Source organism: Sarcophilus harrisii, chromosome 3, assembly GCF_902635505.1.
Source record: "Sarcophilus harrisii chromosome 3, mSarHar1.11, whole genome shotgun sequence".
Lineage (NCBI taxonomy): Eukaryota > Metazoa > Chordata > Mammalia > Dasyuromorphia > Dasyuridae > Sarcophilus > Sarcophilus harrisii.
The window spans coordinates 205,958,721-205,979,953 of NC_045428.1; the positions used below are offsets into that span (position 1 = coordinate 205,958,721).

The 21,233-nt window shown below is 35.1% G+C and overlaps 1 protein-coding gene across 1 annotated transcript in view; it reads left to right on the forward strand.

Moving 5' to 3' along the window:
- ANOS1 (anosmin 1) overlaps positions 1-21,233 on the forward strand; it is a 230,743-nt gene that overhangs the window by 41,180 nt on the left and 168,330 nt on the right. The window contains exon 2 of the mRNA XM_003765590.3: positions 15,506-15,553. Within this exon, the coding sequence (XP_003765638.1) occupies positions 15,506-15,553 (48 nt within the window). The remainder of the gene's footprint in view (positions 1-15,505; positions 15,554-21,233) is intronic.

Here is a 21,233-nt window from a genome sequence, read left to right on the forward strand (position 1 = left end):
AGTATGGAATCAGGGAATTCTTCTATCCATCTGCATTTCTGTAGTTTATATTTGTAAATCTGATGTTATCTGGAATACTGGAGAATAGTATTTGTCCCATAACAATTGGGATGTGGACTTGATAAACTTTAAAAAAAATTCTTGATAATTATATTCCAATATATTTAGTTTCTTTTGATTTTTGTTTTATGCATTTACAAAGATTTTGAGCAGAGGTGTATAGGCTTCATCTTATTGAAGCTGAAGGTACCCCAACAAGATTAAGGTTCCCCTGGTCGGTATCATGGGTTTGGCAAAACAATTCACACCCTCAGTCTCCAAGTTAAGGGATAAAGATTTTTTATTACACTGTAGGCTAGAGTTCCAATGAAGTTTTGTAATGCCAGAGAAACTGAGGCAAGATAGAGATAGAGAGTATTTAATAATTTATTTAAAAGAGAGAGATTTACTGGGACCATATGGATCTACGGTTTGTTCCCAGAGCTGAAGAATCCAGCAAACAATGTGAGTTCTCAATGACATATATACACATGGCTCAGACTCAGGGGGTAGGCTGAGGCAGGGGCGGAGTTAGGGTGTTGAGAGTGGGAATGGAACTCTGACAGGGTTGGGTGAGCCACCAGAGATGGGGAGAGGCATCTTGATTAAGACGGGTATCTGATATTCTGATAGCTTGGGATGGGGAGAGGTATTCTGATATTCTAAAACATAAGATCTTTTATCCTTATCAAATATTCTGATAAAGAGGGAGGGGAGGTTTTGCAGGACTGAGCTTTGAGTTGACAGTTATAAAGTGAAGCAGAACAATTAGAGAAACTGAGTCAGGACTGGGTCAGGATAATTAGGGAAACTGAGTCAGGACAATAAAAGAAAACTGTGGCATAACATTCAACATTCTCTCTCTCTCTCTCTCTCTCTCTTCTGAATATTCAAATCATTGAATTACCTTCTTCTAGAAGGTCTCAGCACCATAATTTTGATCAACCCTATGTAAAGTAAATAAACCAAAATAAAACTTAGAAAAATGCAAAGACTTATGGCAAGGACAAGTCTCTCCCTAATAACCCCAGAGTTATTAGCATAAAAACAGTATTCCTCATTAAAGGAGACACACAGGCCTCCCTGTTGCAGAAATAACAGGTCCTCTGCAGTTGGGGGAGCATCTCAGCCAGAGAATCCAGTTTGAGATGGACAGTCCACTGTGAGTTAGGTCTGTGGTCAATTGTGCATTTAACTCAGTCTCTGTTTATATAGGGAGTAGCAGTGCTCAAGACAGTCCTGCTGCCCATCCTAAGAAGGGCACCCCAAGTCTGTCAGGGACTCCAAAGGGGGAAAAAAGTGGGGCCAGGAGTAGCTCCACCTGTCTCCTTAGAACAGGAGCTGCTACTAAGAAACAGATTTCTGAGTAAATTATGCACTTATACCAAGGCAGGCAACCCCGAACTATTAGAGGCCTGATATCAAAAAATGTTGAAATACTAATTAAGGAACTGGGGTAACAGGAGTGGAGAAACAGATCAGAGAGACTGTCAGTCCCAGGACAGGTAGACACCTGGTTGTTTCTAAAAAAAATCCCAAAAACAGAGTCTGCCAGGGCAATTCCAGCAGAATAAGGGATTTCAAAGTTAAAACAATTTCCAACTCAATCTGAACTAATGAAATAGGGGGCAGAGCAGAAGTATCTAAGAAAAATACATCAGTTTTTCCCAACTTCCTGACCAGTTTCAACCAGTTTCCTTCCTCCCTTTTTTTTTCTCATGGAAAAGGAATTATCAAATGATTATTCCACATATAAATCCCAAGAGTGAATCAAAATTCCGATACATCTTAAAAATCCCTCAAACATACAGCAATAGTTACGGTTTTAACAAATCTTAAACACAGTAATTGATGAACCAGTCAGGGTCCCCATATCAGTCCATCAGGGATAAGGGATGAAAACTGCTTCAGGCTAGGCACTGGCTGGAGACTCTCAGTCCATGTAGAGGATATATATATATATATATATATATATATATATATATATATAGTAACAAATCTGATATAGTGTGGCCTGGTGTGCTGACAATCAAAGCTGATCTAGGTCCCAGAAGCAATTCAATACCTGTAATTTGACTGAAATCTAGACCAAAACCCACAGATCTGACAAGTAAAGGATAGAACAGACTGATACAAAACGTGAAGAGGCCAGTATGAGGCCAGCAGCTTCCCAATAGATAAAACAGCAGTTAGGCTTTTGTCCTCTCATTATTTAGAAACCTTTAAAAACCTGAGTATCCACAGACACAAATATTCAGTAACAGATAGATGATCAGACTAAATACTTATTTGCCCAACTATTTAGGATACAACAATTAAATATAACCAGGTTGGAAACAGCAAGGTATGACATATAACCAGATTGGAAATAGCAAGGTATGACATAATTGAATTGCATTAACAGTTTTTTATTGACCATTGCTATGCTCATAGAAATTAGTTACAGGAAGAATAAATGCAGGGTCATAACTATAACATAAGCAGTTAAAACTTAACTTTCAGCAAAACAGGATAAAATAGCTTTAATTCATGTTTACTCCACTTAATTGTCCCACTAACTGTGGAGCTTTAAAACTCCCAAATAGTATTTACTATAAAACCAAGGAATTTTACTTTTAATAACAAATTCCATTAGCTGAAGTTTCAGATAAATCCTAAATAGATATTTACCTTACCTTATATTTATAACTGTAAGAATTTATCTCAGTAAGCTCACTTCTTTCATATCTAAGTAGATGTTTCCATAAGTGAACATTATACATACAAATCAGTTTGCTTTTAAAAATACTCAATACATAGACAAATATTCCAAATTACATATTGTCCATTACAGAAACATTTTCAAAAGGACAAGGAAAAACTATTATTTTCAGAAGTCCTTTAAATGATGGGTATAACCATACAAAATACCCAATTCTATAGAAAAGAATCTGAAAGACTCTTAAAAATATCAATTAAACAGTAGAAGCAATTAATATTTGAACCAGAAAGGAGCTGCAGTTTGTCAAAAAAAAAAAATAATAAAGGCAACCCCCCCCAAAAACGCCATCTTAATGAGGGGGATTAGATTGTCACTTTTCCATGTGATTGCCCTTTCCCCATTCCACCATGCTTCCCAGCCCCAACTTCTCACAGCTAACCTTTTTAGGGTGCCATTATCCCCAGCATCCAATCTGACAGCTAAAGACAGGATCCAACCTCATGGGGTAGCTCCTTTCCTATGACAAATGGCAAATTCACTAGGGATTTGTGCCTTTTTCTTCCCCAGTTCCAGAAAGCTATTTTCCTCTCGCTCGTTTTCCTTCTCTCACACCATCTCTTCCTCTCCCATCTCTATCTCTATCCTCCCAATGCTTACTTGCTCAAACCTTTTCCAACATGCTTTAAACACTCCCAAACCAATACTAGATGCTCCATTTAAACTATTAATTGCCTTTGCAAATCAATCTTTGTCCCTTGTCTTTAAATCACTTTAAAAAAAACTTTAAAAACCAAGTTTCATAAAATTTACTATATATACCCAACAGAGCATAGTTCACAAATAACCCAATATTCCTAGAAAGCAACATATCATCTAAGTAGAGAGATACAAATACTATTTCCCAAGGTAAGCTACTGGCATTTCATTTTAATAACCTATATTTTCACTTAAAATCCAATCAAATACATCTTTAAATTCCCAGTAATATAAAACTGCTTTTCCTATCATATTTCAAATAATGAATTTCTCTCTGACCCCATGCGGCTATTATTCCCAATGGACTTTTTCTAAGCCCCAATTTTGACCAGAGTTGAAACCTTTAGAAAAGTCAGATCTTTCTTTACGTAGTTAGAGGCACATGACCCCCTTCAGGTAAGTTAACAGAACTTCATTCCAACAAGTTCTTACATTCAAAGATAACAATCTAGCCTGCATAGACAACAGTAAAATTATTTCCCACAATTTAAAACTACCCAAAAGAATATTTAGAACAAATCTGGCATGCAAAGGCAATAATAAAATTATTTCCTACAAATTTAAAACCATCCTAAAATCCCTAATCAGATATTTTCTCCAGCCTGAGTTTCAATCAGATAAGGTTTTATTGCCCTTTACTCTTCTAGCAGGCTCTGAAAACCTGCTTCAAGAAAAAAACTGTCTGCCTTTTTATTCCTTTTACTCACAAATTAGTTCAACAGGTTAAAAAGTTTAAAATCACAAGCAAATTTTAAACAATTCCCAGATTTCTTAATTTAGCAGAGCTTTGAACCAAACAAGTCACAAAAAAAATCAGCAAACAAGTCACATAGAACACATGGACATGACTGCGTAGTCAAAAACATATAACCCACAGGCCAGGGGCTATATAGAAATTTTAGAATAGTCATGAGGGAAATTGTCAGCTCTAGAGTCTTCCAGAATCCAAACGGAGCTTTTTTTTTTTTTTTTTTTTTTTTTTTAGTCAGTTGTCTTAAAAAAAGACACCCAGATTTATATTCTGGAACGTCCAGAGTTTTGCCAACTGGCACACAGAACCAGATGTGTCTTTAGAAACCAGGTAGGTTCCCTTGCATCCAGAGGACCTCACTCCCAGAATTTATGTCCATCAGCATTTCATTATTCTGGGAATCCAGATGCTAGCACAGACAGAATAGAACAGGTCTTAAGACAAACAGAAACTTACTCTCCCATGGCTGAAATGGAGAGTCCACTATTGGAGTTCAGGCACAGTTGTGGCTGGAAACTTCTCTTTCCCAGAGGCTCTGGAAAAAAATCCAAAGGGCTGGCCTCTCCAAGCAAAGAACCCAGGTCCCCAGCCACCCTGAGGCCCAAGGCAGAAACCCACAGGTCTCATCTCTAATCCTGTTCATTTTCTAATATCTTGGTGGGACCTTCAAAATGTAATGCAGGAGAAAGTGAGCAAGATAGAGATTAGAAAGTATTTAATAATTTATTTAATGGAGAGATCTACTGGGACCAAATGGATCCATGGTTTGGTCCCAGGGGTGAATGACACTATCATCTCTAAGAATCCAGCAGCCAATGAGAGTGTAGACTGAGGCGGGGGCAGAGTCAGGGTGCTAAGAACGGGAATGGCACTCTGACAGGGTCGAGTGAGCCACTGGAGATGGGGGGAGAGGCATCTTGGTAAAAGGGTATCTGACATTCCAATAGCTTGGGATGGGGAGAGGCATTCTGATATTCTAAAACACAAGATATTTTATTTTTATCAAATATTTTGATAAAGAGGGAGGGGAGATTTTGCAGAACTGAGGTTTGAGCTGACAATTATAAATTGAAGCAGAACAATTAGAGAAACTGAGTCAGGACTGGGTCAGGATAATTGAGAAACTGAGTCAGGACAATAAAAGAGAACTGTGGCATAATAGTTTATCAAAGAACCAAAAGCAAGATGTTTGTTGTCAATATGCTAATTTTATGGGACTTTAGCAAAGAGCCAGAAACAAGAATAAAACTTTATGGGAAAGAGAAACAAAGGTAAAGTTGATATGCTAATATTATGGTATAGACCATAATTGCCTAGTGGTAGGGGTGGGGCAGTTCCCATGATTGAGTTCTACAACTTACTGACCAATATAATGTGGTCTTCCTAAGGCCAGGTAACCTTAGGGTTTCTCAGATCTTACAACTTTCTTCTCTTTTATCAATCTGACTGCCAAAGAGATCTATCATCTTAAAAAAAATATAGGTGAAAAATTCTTACTTTAGATTTTGCTTAATGTTCCACCTTTCTAAATCTTCTTTTCCAGTTTAATAGGCTTTAACAATGCAGTTTTTCTGTGTAATTTTTTTTCTTCAATATGTTCTCTTGGGCTGATTTGAGATGTTCCTACCAGATACATAATAGGAGGTTGACAAATATCTCTTAGGTTGAGCTCCTGATTTGCCTGAATAGAGACACATTCACCTTGAGATAGTAATCTCTGTTGGCTTTAAGTAGCTGTAGCTTCCTAATGAGCTTGGTAAAAATCTTTTATATCAAACTTGGGAATAATACCTAGAATATGGCCCATGTTTTTCAGTGTTAAGTACTCCATGGTGGTGCTGTGGGCCAGTACTGGCTGGAGTACCATTACTACATCTCTTTTTTATGAACCTGTAATGAGAGTTCCAATGTAGATTACTATTGATTGCTTTCAGACAGATACCTAAAAACACCCACTCCCACTCCTATTACTTCTGTTAATAACCAAAAAAGATGTTTCCTATATTTAGAAATTTCATTACTAGAGAAGTTAACATATAGGAAGCAAGAGGAGGTTAGCATATAGGAGGTTATTGTTGGGGCTTAAGGGAGACCATTGAAAATGTTGGGGTTCCTGGCTGGTACCAGGGGAGATGTCTCAAAATAATTTGCAGGCTCAGACCTATCTCCCAGTCAAGGGGCAAAGTTTATTATGATTATAACACCAATGGAAGTGGGCTAAATTCCAAAAAAAAGTTAGCAAAGAGCCAAGAACAAGAAGGTAAATTTATAGGGAAAAGTAAGAGAAACCAGGTGCTTCATGTCACTGATGCTAATTTTATGGTTTAGAGGTGGACTTGAGGTTCTGGTTCTGACTTTGTGTGCAGTACTCATGGTTTCTTGGGCATATCTCACTGGGTGGGAGTGGGACAGAACCTTCCTGAGGTGTATTTTTAGACCTGAAACATCACTAGATTAAATGGCAGGTGTCCAATTTTATTCTGCACTCACATTAAATTCAGGCATCTCATGGTTGCTCATTAGTTTCAGAAATCCATTATGACAAGAAAATCCCAAATGGAATCAGGAAAAGTTGGACAAGACTGAAGGAATTTAGGAACAATTTAACAAATAAATAGGAAAATGATGAAACAAAAATAATGTTAACATTTTTTCTTCTTTTAATTGTTTTTTTTTCTGGTTATACATGTACATTATTTTTTAAAATATACATTTCTTTATGAATCATGTTAGGAGAAAAAAAACAAGAGAAAAAAGAAAAAAATAACCAAAGATGATTTATTGATTTATATTCACTCTCCATAGTTCTCTCTTTGGATGCAGATAGTGTTTTCTATCCAAAGTTTATTAAGATTGCCTTGGAACACTGAATTACTGAGAAGAACCAAGTTCTTTCATAGTTGATCATTGTACAATCTTGATGTTATTGTGTACAATGTATTCCTGGTTCTACTAACATGGTTTTTTAAGTCAATATGGTGCTGCCGGGAACTTTATATAAGATTTAGTGGCCCACTAATTTCTAAAATATAGAGAGAATTGACTCAAATTTATAAGAATTCAAAGTATTCTCCAGTTGATAAATGGTCAAAGGATATGAACAATTTTCAGATGAAAAAATTAAAACTATTTTTAATCATATAAGAAGGTGCTCTAAATCACTATTGATCAGAGAAATGCAAATTAAGACAACTCTGAGATACTACTACATACCTGTCAGATTGGCTAAGATGACAGGAAAAGATAATGAGGAATATTGGAGGGGATGCAGGAAAACTGGGACACTGATGCATTGTTGGTGGAACTGTGAATGGATCTAGCCATTCTGGAGAGCAATTTGGAACTATGCTCAAAAAGTTATCAAACTGTGCATACCCTTTGATCCTTGATTTCTACTGGGCTTATGTCCCAAAGAGATTTAAAGAAGGGAAAGAGACCCACATGTCGCAAAAATGTTTGTGGCAGCCCTTTTTGTAGTGTCTAGAAACTGAAAATTGAGTAGATGTTCATTGGTTGGAGAATGGCTGAGTAAATTATGGTATATGAATGTTATGGAATATTATTGTTCTATAAGAAAGAATCAGAAGGATGATTTTAGAGAGGCCTGGAGAGACTTACATGAACTTACATTTACCGTCAAATAAGTGAAATGAGCAGAACCAGGAGATCATTGTACCTGGAAATATCAGCATTATATGATGATCAGTTCTGATGAACGTGACTCTTTCCAGCTATGGGATGATTGATGTCTGTTCCATCTACACCCAGAGAGAAGACTGTGGGAACTGAGTGTAGATTACAATGTAACATTCTCACTCTTTTTGTTGTTGTTCCCTTGCATTTTGTTTTCTTACTCATTTACTTTCCTTTTTGATCTGATTTTTCTTGTTAGCAAGAGAATTGTATGAATATGTTTACATATATTAGATTGTTTGCCTCTAGGGGTGGAGGTGGGGGAAGAGGGAGAAAATCTAAAATACAAGGCTATGCAAGGGTCAATGATGAAAAATTATCCATACATATGGTTTGAAAATAAAAGGTTTTAAGGGGAAAAAAAAGATTTAGTTTCTGAGTTTTACACTTTTATTCAGTGTTTTCTGAATTCTCTGAATTAATATTAGGAAGTAAAAGGAAGCCCTTAGGAGTTTTAAAAAAATCTGGATGTTATTGATTTGTTTTTAACTGTGTGTGTTGTATGGGGTAGGGTAGGGGGAGAGAGAGAGAGAGAGAGAGAGAGAGAGAGAGAGAGAGAGAGAGAGAGAGAGAGAGAGAGAGAGAGATTGAGAGAGAGAGAGAAAAGAGAGAAAAAGGGATCCCTTCATTATTTTTCTGAAGTCTGCGGATCACTTAGAATAATGTTTAAAATGCATAAATAAATTAATAAAGAAACAAACAAAAAATAAATGAAGACAAAAAAAGGAAAAACAAACAAACAAAAAACCAATTTAACAGGGTCCAGATTAAGAATTTCTGACAAACTTTTTCTGGAAGTGTTGACTTCAAATTCTTGACAAGAATTCTGTTGGTCCAGGCATTCCAAGAAATAGGGGTCTGAACAGCTGCAATAGAGGCTTCCCTGACCATCCTTTTCTTCAGAGTAAGGGGTCATCTTGGGGGGAGACTGTACATTATTTCTTCTGACCTCATTACAGGCAATAGTGAAGTCTAGCTGTTTGAAGAGTATTTCACGGACTCCCTTCAATTACTCTAAAAGACCTTCAGCTTGCTTTTTGAAGGCCCTGCCTTGGGACAGACTATGACTTGAGGGGCCCTCTGAAATTTATACTTATAGGCTTTCTTGATGCAGAAAATTCCTTTTAACAGGAACAAATCCATTCATTCCATTATTTGTAAGATAAAAGACTTAAAAATGCAAATGCCTTACTGAAGTGTAACATTGACTGAAACTCATTCTACTCTAAAAATAATTAATCAGTGTTATCAGATCCTCCATTCCCTTGTTTTGATAGGAATAAAAGAGGAAGTTGGTATTATATCCCTGCAAATAAGGAGAGGAGATTGCCAATTTGGAAAGGGAAGGGAGTGTACAAAGGGGAAATTAAGAATGTGAAAGAAATGAAAAAAAAAATTACTTGAATTATTTTTTGGAAAGCTGACCCTTGAGCTGCATTTACAAAAAGGTACTTTTATTTTGTTTGCATGATTCTTAGCTGTAGAGACTCATTATCATTATCAGGGCTATATGTTGTATGCCAGTGCTATTTATCATGATTTATTTCATTTTAATTATAGAATACTTCCTCAAAAAGGGAGTTTCTGTGTTTTCCTTTTCCTCTTTTTTTTTTCTTTATCTTCTCTTCTCATTAATTCTATACTTGTCACTGTCCATACATAGCACTTGAATTCATAGTATAATTTAATATGCAAAGGTTTATTTATGTTGGCTACTATGCTTAATATCAATGAAGTACTTGTTTCTGTTCTTGTTATTATTCATTTGTGTCTGACTTTGTGATTCTTGTAGACTATGGAGTTTTCTTGGCTAGAATACTGGAGTGGTTTGCCATTTCCTTATCCAGTTTTACACAGGCAGGTGCATAAATGATTTGCCCAGATCTGTATTGTAACATGTCTGAGATCAAATCTGAACTCTGGTATTTCTGGTCTTTCTAACTCAAGGTCCACTACCGTGGGCCTTATCAACTGTAGTACCTACCTCCCAATGAAATCCTATCCTCAAGAAATTTGATTTTTTGATCCTTGTTTGTTTATGTAAGGGTGATGATGGGGAAGATGGACTAATCAACCTCCTTACAACAAGATATAAAATTATCCATACAATAAATCATTTGATCTCTCTCTTTCAGTTTTTCTATTTATATTCTTTATGTATTTCCCTAGCCAGTGCACAGAGTTGTTATGAGGCTGAACTTAAAAAAAAAATCAGTTCTTTAATGAATTGTTAATTTAATTGATGAAGGTATTTACTCCAAAGGTACATATTGCAACTTATAATATGCCTTCTCATATTCTTTGACTTTCTATCCCGTTTCCTCCTTAAATTACTATCTGACTAGAAACTTTCATCTCTTTTTAAAAGCAATCCCTCTATACTTGTGTAGTTCTCTAGCTCTTCCTGTTACTTTATAACATGACTGACTCATCTCCTTTTCCAATCATACATTTATTAGATATTTTATCCTCCTTTTTGTAACACACACACACACACACACACAAATACATCCTTTACAATGTGTTGTAGCCTACCTGAGCTCAATCTTCTTCTTTCCATCGCATTTTGAATCTCTGGAATTTTAATTCTTCAGAGTCAAATTAGTTCTATGATTCTAAATCACATAACATTATTGGTGTTGAAACCCTGTGCTTTTGAATTAGGGAATAGTTTGGGACCACTGAAAGTTACTTGAAATTTCCCAAGTACAATACGACATGCTCCCTTCCCTAATCCAAGTGCTTTCAAGTGCTTATAGATGAGATATTGAATCATATAGTTTCTACAACTTGATGCAATTAGCATAATCTCTAAATAGCAGCATCTGGAGGACCTCATCTCTAGATGAATCTCTTTTTGCATTTGGACTTTGCAGAAGACATTCCCTAAGAGACCTTTGGCAAACATTGGTGTGTTTCTTTTATGCCTCTTTTGATATAACTAGTTAGAGGATCACTGAACAGAATTATCTTGTTGCATCCATTCTAAAATTTTATGATATATAACCCTAAAATATGTCTGAGAGACATGAAATTGAAGAAGAAGCATAAGGTTGCTTTACAATAAATCAGTAAACAATAAACAGAGTAAATTTTGTGTTCTCTAAGACTTTCAGTTTATTGTGGAATTATGAAGATGTGTCCTTTTGTAATAAATTATCTAAAAGCCAGAATACTCTTAATTTTCATACAGAATATATTCCATATATTTGTAGATTCATGTCATAAAATGTTTTCAAGATAAGAAAATAAATGTTTGAACCAGAATCTATTGATGTAATGCCTTCTTGGATCCTTGTTTCTTTTTTTTTTTTTTTTTTTTAGTATGACTATGTATTGTGTTTCAACATGATAATTATGTGGTATTTCCTGTGCATTGTTGCATTTTGACATTGATTCCCCAAGAGTTTTAAAATTGTGCTCCTTCCAGCACTACTTTCTTCTGTTCCTGTTTTGTCCCTTCCACTAAATTCCTACTCTGATGTCTCATTGAGGCCTGCAGATATATCCCTGTGTTTTTTTAAATTAAATTTTATTTTTCAACTTAAAAGTATTTATTTTGTCTCCTTCCCACCTCTACTCCACAAAGAAGAGGGAAAAATAAAAAACAAAATTCTTGTAACAAATATGTGGCATTATCTATCCCCAGCACTTAGCACAATGTCTGGCACATAATAAGTACTTAATTAATATTTGTTGACTGACTGCATATAATAGACACCTCTTCCAAGAGATGGGTTGCAATTTTATTTATAGATGTTTCCAACTTTAGTTGATTGAAGTTCTTTTCTTTTAAAAGTTTTCTTTTTTATAGAGTTGTTACTGTATAAATTGCTGTTTTGTTTCACTTCATGTTATTCACTATCAGTTTACAGTTTCTTATGGAACAATTGTGATGAATTGTTTCTGGTGAATCATTTTCTAAGATGGCACTCTCTCACCCTATGTTTTCAAAGTCTATGCCAGTGTACTATTAACAGATTCTACTAAGTTAGAAAAGTTTTAAATATGAATCTGTTAAGTCACAGTAGTCTCAATAAATAGATTAGCTAGTTCAGAGACGCATCATGGGAGATTTTGGGAAATTGCTGAGTTCCCCTTCCCACTTCAAGCCTTCCCACCACAGCTGATACCTTAGCAACTTTCCATGATTATATAACCAAATCATAGATCCTTCAATTATTAAAAAAGAAGTACTTGGTCCAATGTGATAGCTTTTCATATCAGTCTTTTTAGGTTTCATTTCATTATCAACCATGAGAATAGATTACTATACAAATGAAATGAAAATTCATCCTGTTTGTTGTCCTATTCCATTATGTGTTAGTTCATATATTTTTATTCTGTGTCCTATATCTGTAAACATTTTTGATATATGAGTCAGCTTACTTGGGTCTCATGGAAAGTTTGGAAAGACTTTTTTCTTCCAGTGTTTTTCTTTTTCTTTTGGAACATAATACTGCTCTTATCTTCCAAAATTTCTCTGTCCTGTTTTGTAGATAAGTTTCTCTCTCTCTGCTTGGCAAACAAATACTGTTTTGCTCATTGTGACAACTTCTGGGGTGTTACAGTTCTTCCTATTGAGATTGCTTTACCTTGATTTCATAAGTTTTTGTTTCATTTCAGGAAATGGTAATCATCAGAATCAAAATTTTTACTGCACTTTCTCTCATTTTTCAGTGTTATTAGCTTCTTTGAAGAACTACCATCCATAATTGTCCATAGTATCTTTTTTTTTTTCTAAATTGACCTTGGGTCAAATTACATAATGTAGATACATAGATAATTCAGGAATGACTCCAATAGGTAAACCCTCCAGTTTAGTCATTAATTATATTCTTGCTTCTGTTAGCCATTTTCCCTTCTTTAATTGTATGTATTGTCCCTTCATTCAATATCCAGTTCATATAATACACACTATATTAATACCTGGTGACTACTTTATCATTGGAAGTTCTGTAGTATTTATTTCCTAATATTGTATTTGAACTTAGTATGTTCTTGTGCCTTACTTAACTTTTTATGCCTATATCATGTTTTCCCAATTAGATAAGATTAGATTATCTCATATCTTTTTTTTTTTTTTTCTGTCTAATTCTTAGCAGGGTAACCTTCTGCCAGACCCAGTTAGTATCAAAAATAATGTTTGTCTCAGGCTTCCTGGTGAGCCCTCTAGTATGAAATTAGCTGTCTTTTTCTCTAGGCAATTATCCACCAGTAGCTGGCCCCATTCCTTGCCTTGGCTCTAATAGTAATAGTGGTTTTAATCATCTTGGAAAGTCCTCAATGTGTATGTACTGCCTGCCTGGTTCAGTCTTAATGGTCTGTCTACTCTGTCCTTTCTCCTCTTATGGTTCTAGTAGGTCAGGACCAAGGTCCCACTGTATTCAGAATGCCAGGAGTATACTGGAGACAGTTCAAACTAGCTTGTTAGAGCCAATTATTCAATTTTCAGTGTAAGCATTTATGCTTCAGAAATAGGCATATGTTAAAAATCTATACTGGATTTATTGTTTTGTCAATTGTCTAAAATTCAGAAAATTTTGGAAAAATGTTAATGATGCTGGTTATTTAAATGATGATTTTTAAAGAGTGTTATATACCCCTTTTATTTTTTTAAGAGCAGCCTGTTAAACATTTACCAGCATACCCCTATTTCTGACTCTGTTTACTATATACACACACACACACGTGTGTGTGTGTGTTTATGTGTGTGTGTGTGTGTGTGTGTGTATGTTTTTACCTTTAAAATGTAAGGTTCTTTAGAACGAGGAGTATTTTCTCTTTTTCTTTTTGTCTTCAGTTCTTAGTCCAGTATCTGGCATGGAGTAAATACTTAAGAAATGTTCATTAAATGATTACAATGATGGCTTTGATTTTGGGAATGTAGAATTCTTGGAAGGAGTTTTGTCGGGGAGTAGATGAAAAGAAAGAGAGAAAGGGAAAAAAGAAAGGTGTCATTGAAATATTGACAGTATACATAGAAAAACACAAAAAGAAGTTAAGAAGTGGGCCAAGACTAGCAGGTGCAACCACTATAGATTTGGTACTATATTAATAAATTTAATATATACTTCAATCCATATAGAAAAGAAGTTTTTGTCTCATATACAATCCCTTTTCCCTAGTTTTCCTTAATGTTTGGTTTTTGATGTTTACATAATGATAAAAAAGAAAGTTAAAAAAATTAAAAAACATATATATACAGCGCTACAAAAACAATATACCAGCAATAACTTTGCCCCCACAGAGACATACAGACTGCAAGCTTCCTCCAAGCTTCCTCTGCCCTGTGATGCCTCTGTTTCCTGTACTCTCTCTCCTATTCTCCGCACTCCCGCTTCCAACCTTCACTGCTGCAGTGAATTCCCCCTGCAGCGGCAGTCACATGCACAGCATGCATTGTACATTCCCGTGCCTGTCTGTTGTGGTGGCTGCCATTACTGTACAAGGCCGTGGGCTGTCAGTTCTCCATCTTCTGCATCTCTCTTCCTTCCCCACACCACATACCCTGGCCTGGGAACTCACCTCACCTTGGTATCATCTCACACTTTGTCTCCACTACCTCAGTCCAATGCCAGAAGTGTGTGTTGCTAATGCGAGTTTAGGTCGAACGGCACTTCCACTCTGATTTTGCCATAACCCGGTGGGTCACATAAATGTCTTCAGTGGGCCGTATTTGGTCTGTGGGCTGTAGTTTGAGGACCCCTGGTATAGGGTATGCCTTTTACTAGTGCCAGTTAGTAGTTTTGGTCTTAGAGAATTGCCTAGATCATGGAAAGAGTAAATGATTTTCTCAGTTATATAGTTCATGAACGAAATGGAGTGTTATCTCTTAAGATAGTTGTGAAAATCAAATAAGGCTTCATCTGCCCCAGAGTTGGAGTGGGCCTGAAGGTAGTCCTTCGGCATTGATTCAAGGACATACGTAAATCTCCTTCCTGCTATTCTTCCATGACATCATTTTCTTCCTACATCAATCAAATATGAGCAGCTATGTACTTATTGGCTAAAATTAAATATTCTGGGTAGTTCCCAGATTTAGAATGTGAGACCCTCAGCCAGTGAGGAAAGGGTCAGTGTTGGAAGGGGTATTTACATTAGGGACTATTTAAAATGTCAAACCATTTTCCAAAAAATGCCTCCTCCTTTCAATTGCTTGTTCCACTGGGGGGACACCCACTTCTCTCAAGAAGGTATAATAAACTTTACTACTGCTCCTAGAGATATCTTCCATTTTTTTATTAACTGGTGATCACTCACCATTCTGAGTCACATATCCATATATGCTAAGAGATGGGATTTTGAGTACAAGTTTTCCTGGTTTCAAGCTTATCCCTGTGCCATGTTCCTTTTACAAAGGAAGTCAATAATAAAATAGGTTTGCTTCACATTTCACTTTGCTAAAGCAAAGGGAAACTTTAGCAAAGGAAACTTTAGTATGATGAAAATTTTATCTTAATTTTATAAACTTGGTTTGAACTTATTAACAAGTGATTTGGGATGATATATTGACATTTATAAAACATTTTTAAATGAATAAACATATTTTAATTCTTTTTCAGAACAATGGTTCCCTGGTATGGTGCCAGACTCACAAACAGTGTTCTAAGGTATGTTCCTTAATGCTATATTATTTTATAGCTCTTTTTATAGTTCCCCTTTTTTCTTTATTATCTGGTTTTGAATATCAATTAGCTTAATGCCTGTTCCTATCATTGATTTTAATTAGTTTTTCTTGAATGTTTTTGTATTTTACTTAACAAAATTTAAGTATTTTCAGTCAAAATTAATAGATTCTTTAATACTGTGGTATGTCTTCCATTTTTAGAGAATTCTTTGATATACTTTGAAATTCAACATTGTCATTTTATTTAGATTGTATATGTAATTCTAGTAGTAGCTGTCCCCTGGAGAACCAGCTAATTCCTGTTGGGCAAAGCTATTTCCTCCTCCTCCTCTTCCTCCACCTCCTTGGTCCATATGGGGAAATATAACCATAGGAATGTAAATTTTGATCACTTATATTTCATAAGATTTCTTGGGATTTAGAGGGTAAATTTTTTTCTTTCTTATTTATTTGTTCTATTATTGTTATATACCTCCTCTACCCAAGCAAAAACAAAAACAAAAACCAAACCTGGAACAATGAACTCTTGTTTCATGTAGTTTTAATTTATGATTTCTTGAAATTTAGCTCTGAAAAACTAGACTTGAAAGTCCATTGCGATTCAAATAGAAGTTCTAGACTTTCACTGATTGGTTAATAATAGGCCCCATCCCAGGCATTACTTGCTCATTATTTAGATTTTGATGACTTTGAGTGAATGTAAATAGCAATTGTTTTTATTCTAGGTAGAAACTCAGAGGGTTTTCCCCTCCCACATAATTCTTTTATGAAGGCAAAGTAGACTTTTGGGTCAATTTTTAGCTTTTCCTTACTGAATAAATATTGCCTCACACAAATTGAGATCTGGGAAAGAATTTAGAGCCAAAAGGCCCAGGTCCCCCACTGACTGCATCTGGGATTATCTCCAGTTGTCCTGACCTTTGTCTTGCCACTGGACTCTGACGACCTTGGAGGAGAGAGTGAGGGTGATGACTTGGCACTGTTTAGTCTCATTGAAATCCAGTTCACATCCTCCTTTGGTAACAATGCAGATCAAATTTGTTAATTATTAATAGAAGAAGGAGAAGAGGAAGGAGAAGAGAAAGGAGGAGAAAGGAAAAGAAGGGAAAGGAAGAGGAGGAGAAGAAGAAGAAAAGGAAGAGAAGAAGAAGAAGAGGAGGAGAAGAAGAAGAGGAGGAGGAGTAATAGGAGGGGGAGGAGAAAAAAGAAGAGGAAGAGGAGGAGGAGGAGGAGGAAGAGGAGGAGGAGGATTTTGTTTGTTCTGGACATTTTCTATATACTTATCTGTGTACATGTTGGTTTTTTCCCCAAAGGATTGCAAGCTATTTGAAGACAGGGATCATTTTTGTCTGTTTTTTCATTGTCTGCTTTTGCTTATTTTTCTCATTGGGTTTTTGTTTTTTGTTTTGTTTTAGAAAGATGCTTTGTAAATAATAGTCACTGTTGTTATTATGATTATGATTATTATTGGGAGAATAGAAATAGGAGTTTGGTTTAAGTTCAGATGGACGCAAGATCAAGGGAAGTTTTTCTTTCAGGATGGAAAAATTCTGGTTGGAAAGAGAGAGAGAGAGAGAGAGAGAGAGAGAGAGAGAGAGAGAGAGAGAAATTGGAAGATACAGGTAGAGGAATTGGGGGAGTTTATTATACTTAGATTTTAGAGTAGATGTGAATGGGAGTAGAATTTGATCAAGGATACATGGGGAGAAGTTAGCTTTGATAAGGCAGAAGTCCACATAACTCTTTTCAGAGGAATGAAAGAGAGAATGGGATGTTTTAAGGTATGGAAATCAAGAATCTTATTTTGGATTACTTTTCTTCTACATAAAATAGAAGCTGAGATATAGTTTGGGATTTAGGGGGAAAGAAAGAGCTATCACCTGGATACCTTAATAAGATATTAATATGAGATGAATAAAAGCATTATCATACAACATTAAAGATTCTATTAAAATAATTCTAGATAGTATAAATTTGTTTATTCAACTTAGCTAATTTAGGAGACGGAATTAAGAAGATAGATGGGTGGGTCATTTAGGGTGGTAAATTAAAATGTAAAAAAAAAGACAAGGGCAAGGGCAAGGTATAGGACAGAGGGGAACATTATTGTTAAAATGGCTGACTATAATATGAAGAGTGAGAAGGGAGGGAAATGGAGACAAATTGGATTGTAAATCTGGTGTGAAAGTCATTGAGAAAGATACGAGAGTAGAAAAAAGCATAATCAGACAGTTTGACCTTAAAAGGAGAGATTGTTGAAGACAACTTTTCATACACTAGACTAATCCTTGAAGTTTATTCATCAGTGACTTTATTGAAAATAACAAAATCTTTATGTGATAATAAAATAATACATGGTTGGGTGAAGATGTTTTTAACTTTTATAATTGAATTTTGCTTGTATCTAGGCATCCAACATACATAAAAGTTCTTGTGTATTATCCCTTTGTTGTAAAACCTTCTAAATGTTACTATTGATGTTTGATTTGACATTTGACATCTTAGTATATGCAAAATAAAGTTTCTCCTAGTAGGATTTTTGAAACATTTTGTGATCATCTTTGCATGAAAACCTGATTGTAAATGGGGGAAAAAGATAAGAATAAAGAGAACACTGATTAAAGTTAATTTTTATCCATTAGGTAAAGCTAATGATATTTTGAAATAGAAATGTTATATTATTCTTATTTGACTCTCTCAAGGGAATTTAGGTTAGAGGTGGTTCATTTGCAGTTTCTTCTTTTTTTTTTTTTAACATCACATTTAAAGGAAAATTGCATCTAACTGGGATTAAGGTTTTCGTGTGTCCTTAGAAGACACTTTGTAATTGAATGATTAAGGTTTATGTGATACCTCATCTGATTTTCTTAAGAAATAAACAGGTGTCTTTTTGCCTGAAGCAAAATAAGATTCCTAAGAGAGGGTGGTTAAATGATTATCCATGCAAGGTCACCACAAACTTCATAGACACTATGGAATAAATCACTAAGCTGAATGATTTTTTAATGGTTACCTATAGCCTGAATACTTAAAGTGAACCTTAAATAATAATCATACTTTGTGTTTCTCTGGAAAAAATAAGTTTGTGAGTACATAGTAAATTTGACAAGATTGATATTTTGTATTTCTTTTGAGATTATTGAAATACTTGAAAAATATTTTATTTTGATCTTTTTTTGAAATTAGTATTAGGGATATGGGGAAATTGGTAAATGTACAAGTTTTGTAATTTTTCTAACCCAGTTCAATGAAGTCAATACAAGAGCTATACATAATAGCCACTCTCTCTCTGTTAGTTAATTTTCATGTTGCCATGAATTAATCTGTAGACAACAGTAGGCAACTTTTAAGAATGCTTTGAACCAGAATCAAGAAAAGTAATACATATATGAAAAACTGCTATTGGTGGCACACGTTATAGCTTAATTTATAGCAATAAATATTATTAAATTTATTCATTGTCACTCAATTGTGACTGACTTTATGTGACCCCAAAGAGGGTTTTTTTTTGGCAAAGATACTGAAGTGGTTTGCCAATTTCTTCTCCAGTTCATTTTATAGATGAATGAGGCAAATAGAGATTAAATGATTTGCCCAGATCACTCATCAGGAAATGTCTCCGGCTGGATTTGTACTCAGATCTTTCTAACTTCATAGATAAGAGTTTAGAACTTAGAGCTTTATCTAGTATACTACCTAGTTGTCCCATTAAATTTATAACGTAAAATTTTAACTGTTTGTTTAATGCATGTATGATCTATTCAGTAAGTTCAAAAAGTATAGCTTTGATTGAGGAGGCTTATGTCACTGCCTAATAATGTCTTTTAAAACAATACTCTATGAGATAAATATCACAAATAATGTAATTCAACAAGGATGAGAGAAATATAATTGAATGAATCCTTATTTCAGGGAAAAAAAAACCTGTGTATATCTTGAGATATATGGTAGACTTGTAAATAATAATTGTTAGTAATTAATTATTTAATTTGATCAGTGATGCTACCAGAGAAGTGTTTCCTTTTATTTTTTATTGAAAGATAAATCCTATAGATCTTAATATACAGTGAACATAATAGCTTTTCAACACTAGACATGCTCTCTCTCTCTCTGTCTCTCTCTCTCACCTACTCTCCCCCCCCTTTCTCTCTTGTTTGTCCCTTTCTCCTTTTACCTCTCCTCTCACTCACACACACACAAACATGTTCAATATGTATGATACAACAATAATAAACAAAAGTGAGTTCTCTCTGATTTCAATTCATCAGGAAATTTTCAATATGAACCCACATTTCCTTTTGTGCCCGGTTCTGCTTAATGGATCCTATCATACTATCATTTCCTATTCATCAGGGTGTGGCTATTGAACATTTTGGTGTTTTCTTGTATAGCATGCTGAGCCTCAAATCTGGAAGTCCCAAGTTCAAATCTGATCTAAGATACTTATTAAAGCTGGTCCTGAGCAAGTCAATCTAAACCTGTTTACTTATCTGTAAAATGGGAATAGTTATAGTACCTACATCTTAGAATTATGAGGATGAGATAAGGCAGCATTTGTAATGTACTTAATGTAGTGACTGCCATATAGTGAGTGCAACTTATTTGCTCTACTCAACATAAAAAGTGTGACTATCTGAGAAGAGATTGGGCTCTTAGCGACCATCACTAATTATTGTCCCCAAGTGCAGGACCATTTTTTCTGAGGGACTTCTGCTATGATCATTATTATCCATGGGACACAGATGGGTATGCTGGAAGGAAAGAGGTGGGGCAGAGAAAATGATAGTCTTTTTTTTAGTAGTATATACTTATATGTAGATAGATATATATAGATACATGTGCATATAAACATATACATACATGCATGTGTGTATACATACATGCGCTCATATATACATGCATGTGTTTTTAGAGTTGTGGTTAGTTCAACTGACTTGATGGACTGAAGCTCCAGACAGGAAGTTAGAGAACTTAGACAGGACTTGGACGGAATAGAATAGGATATTATCGAACCACAATCAATGAAAGGTAGGTGTATTATATTGAAGAAACAGAAGATGACTGCTTCAGGATTCAGGATTTAAAAAAATCATGAAATCACAAGTATTAGATATAAGAGAAGACCTATAAATTTATCATTCAGAAGCAAGATGATAGACCTGTATTGTTTTCTGGCATTTTTAATAGTTTTGATTGTCAAGAATTTTTAAAATATTTTTTTCCTTAAAGGTATATCCATATGGCAGATGCTACAGGAAATGTATATATCTCAATATTTATTTCAAAAAAATGTTTTAGCTGCCTTCATAGCCTTGAAGTAAATTGATCTCATAATTCATCTGTTTCACCCCAGGAAATCTTTATATGCTTTGGTTTCTTTAATTCCTTAATTTACCTACATATTTATACCTATATAAATTCACCTACAGGTTTCTACAGGTCAGTTACCCTAGTTTAGCCTGTCTGCAGAGATGATTTTACTATGATGTAGCCTCTGAGCAAACTAAAACCTCTTGGAGCCACAAGTGAGAATTGAGTGTCACATGGACACCAAAGCTGTATGAACAATCCTGAAAAGGCCTGGGCAATGTTCTCCTTGAACATCTCATACTTCTCAAAGTATTTGGCTTCAGATACTTACTAGCTGTGTGACCCTGGGCAAA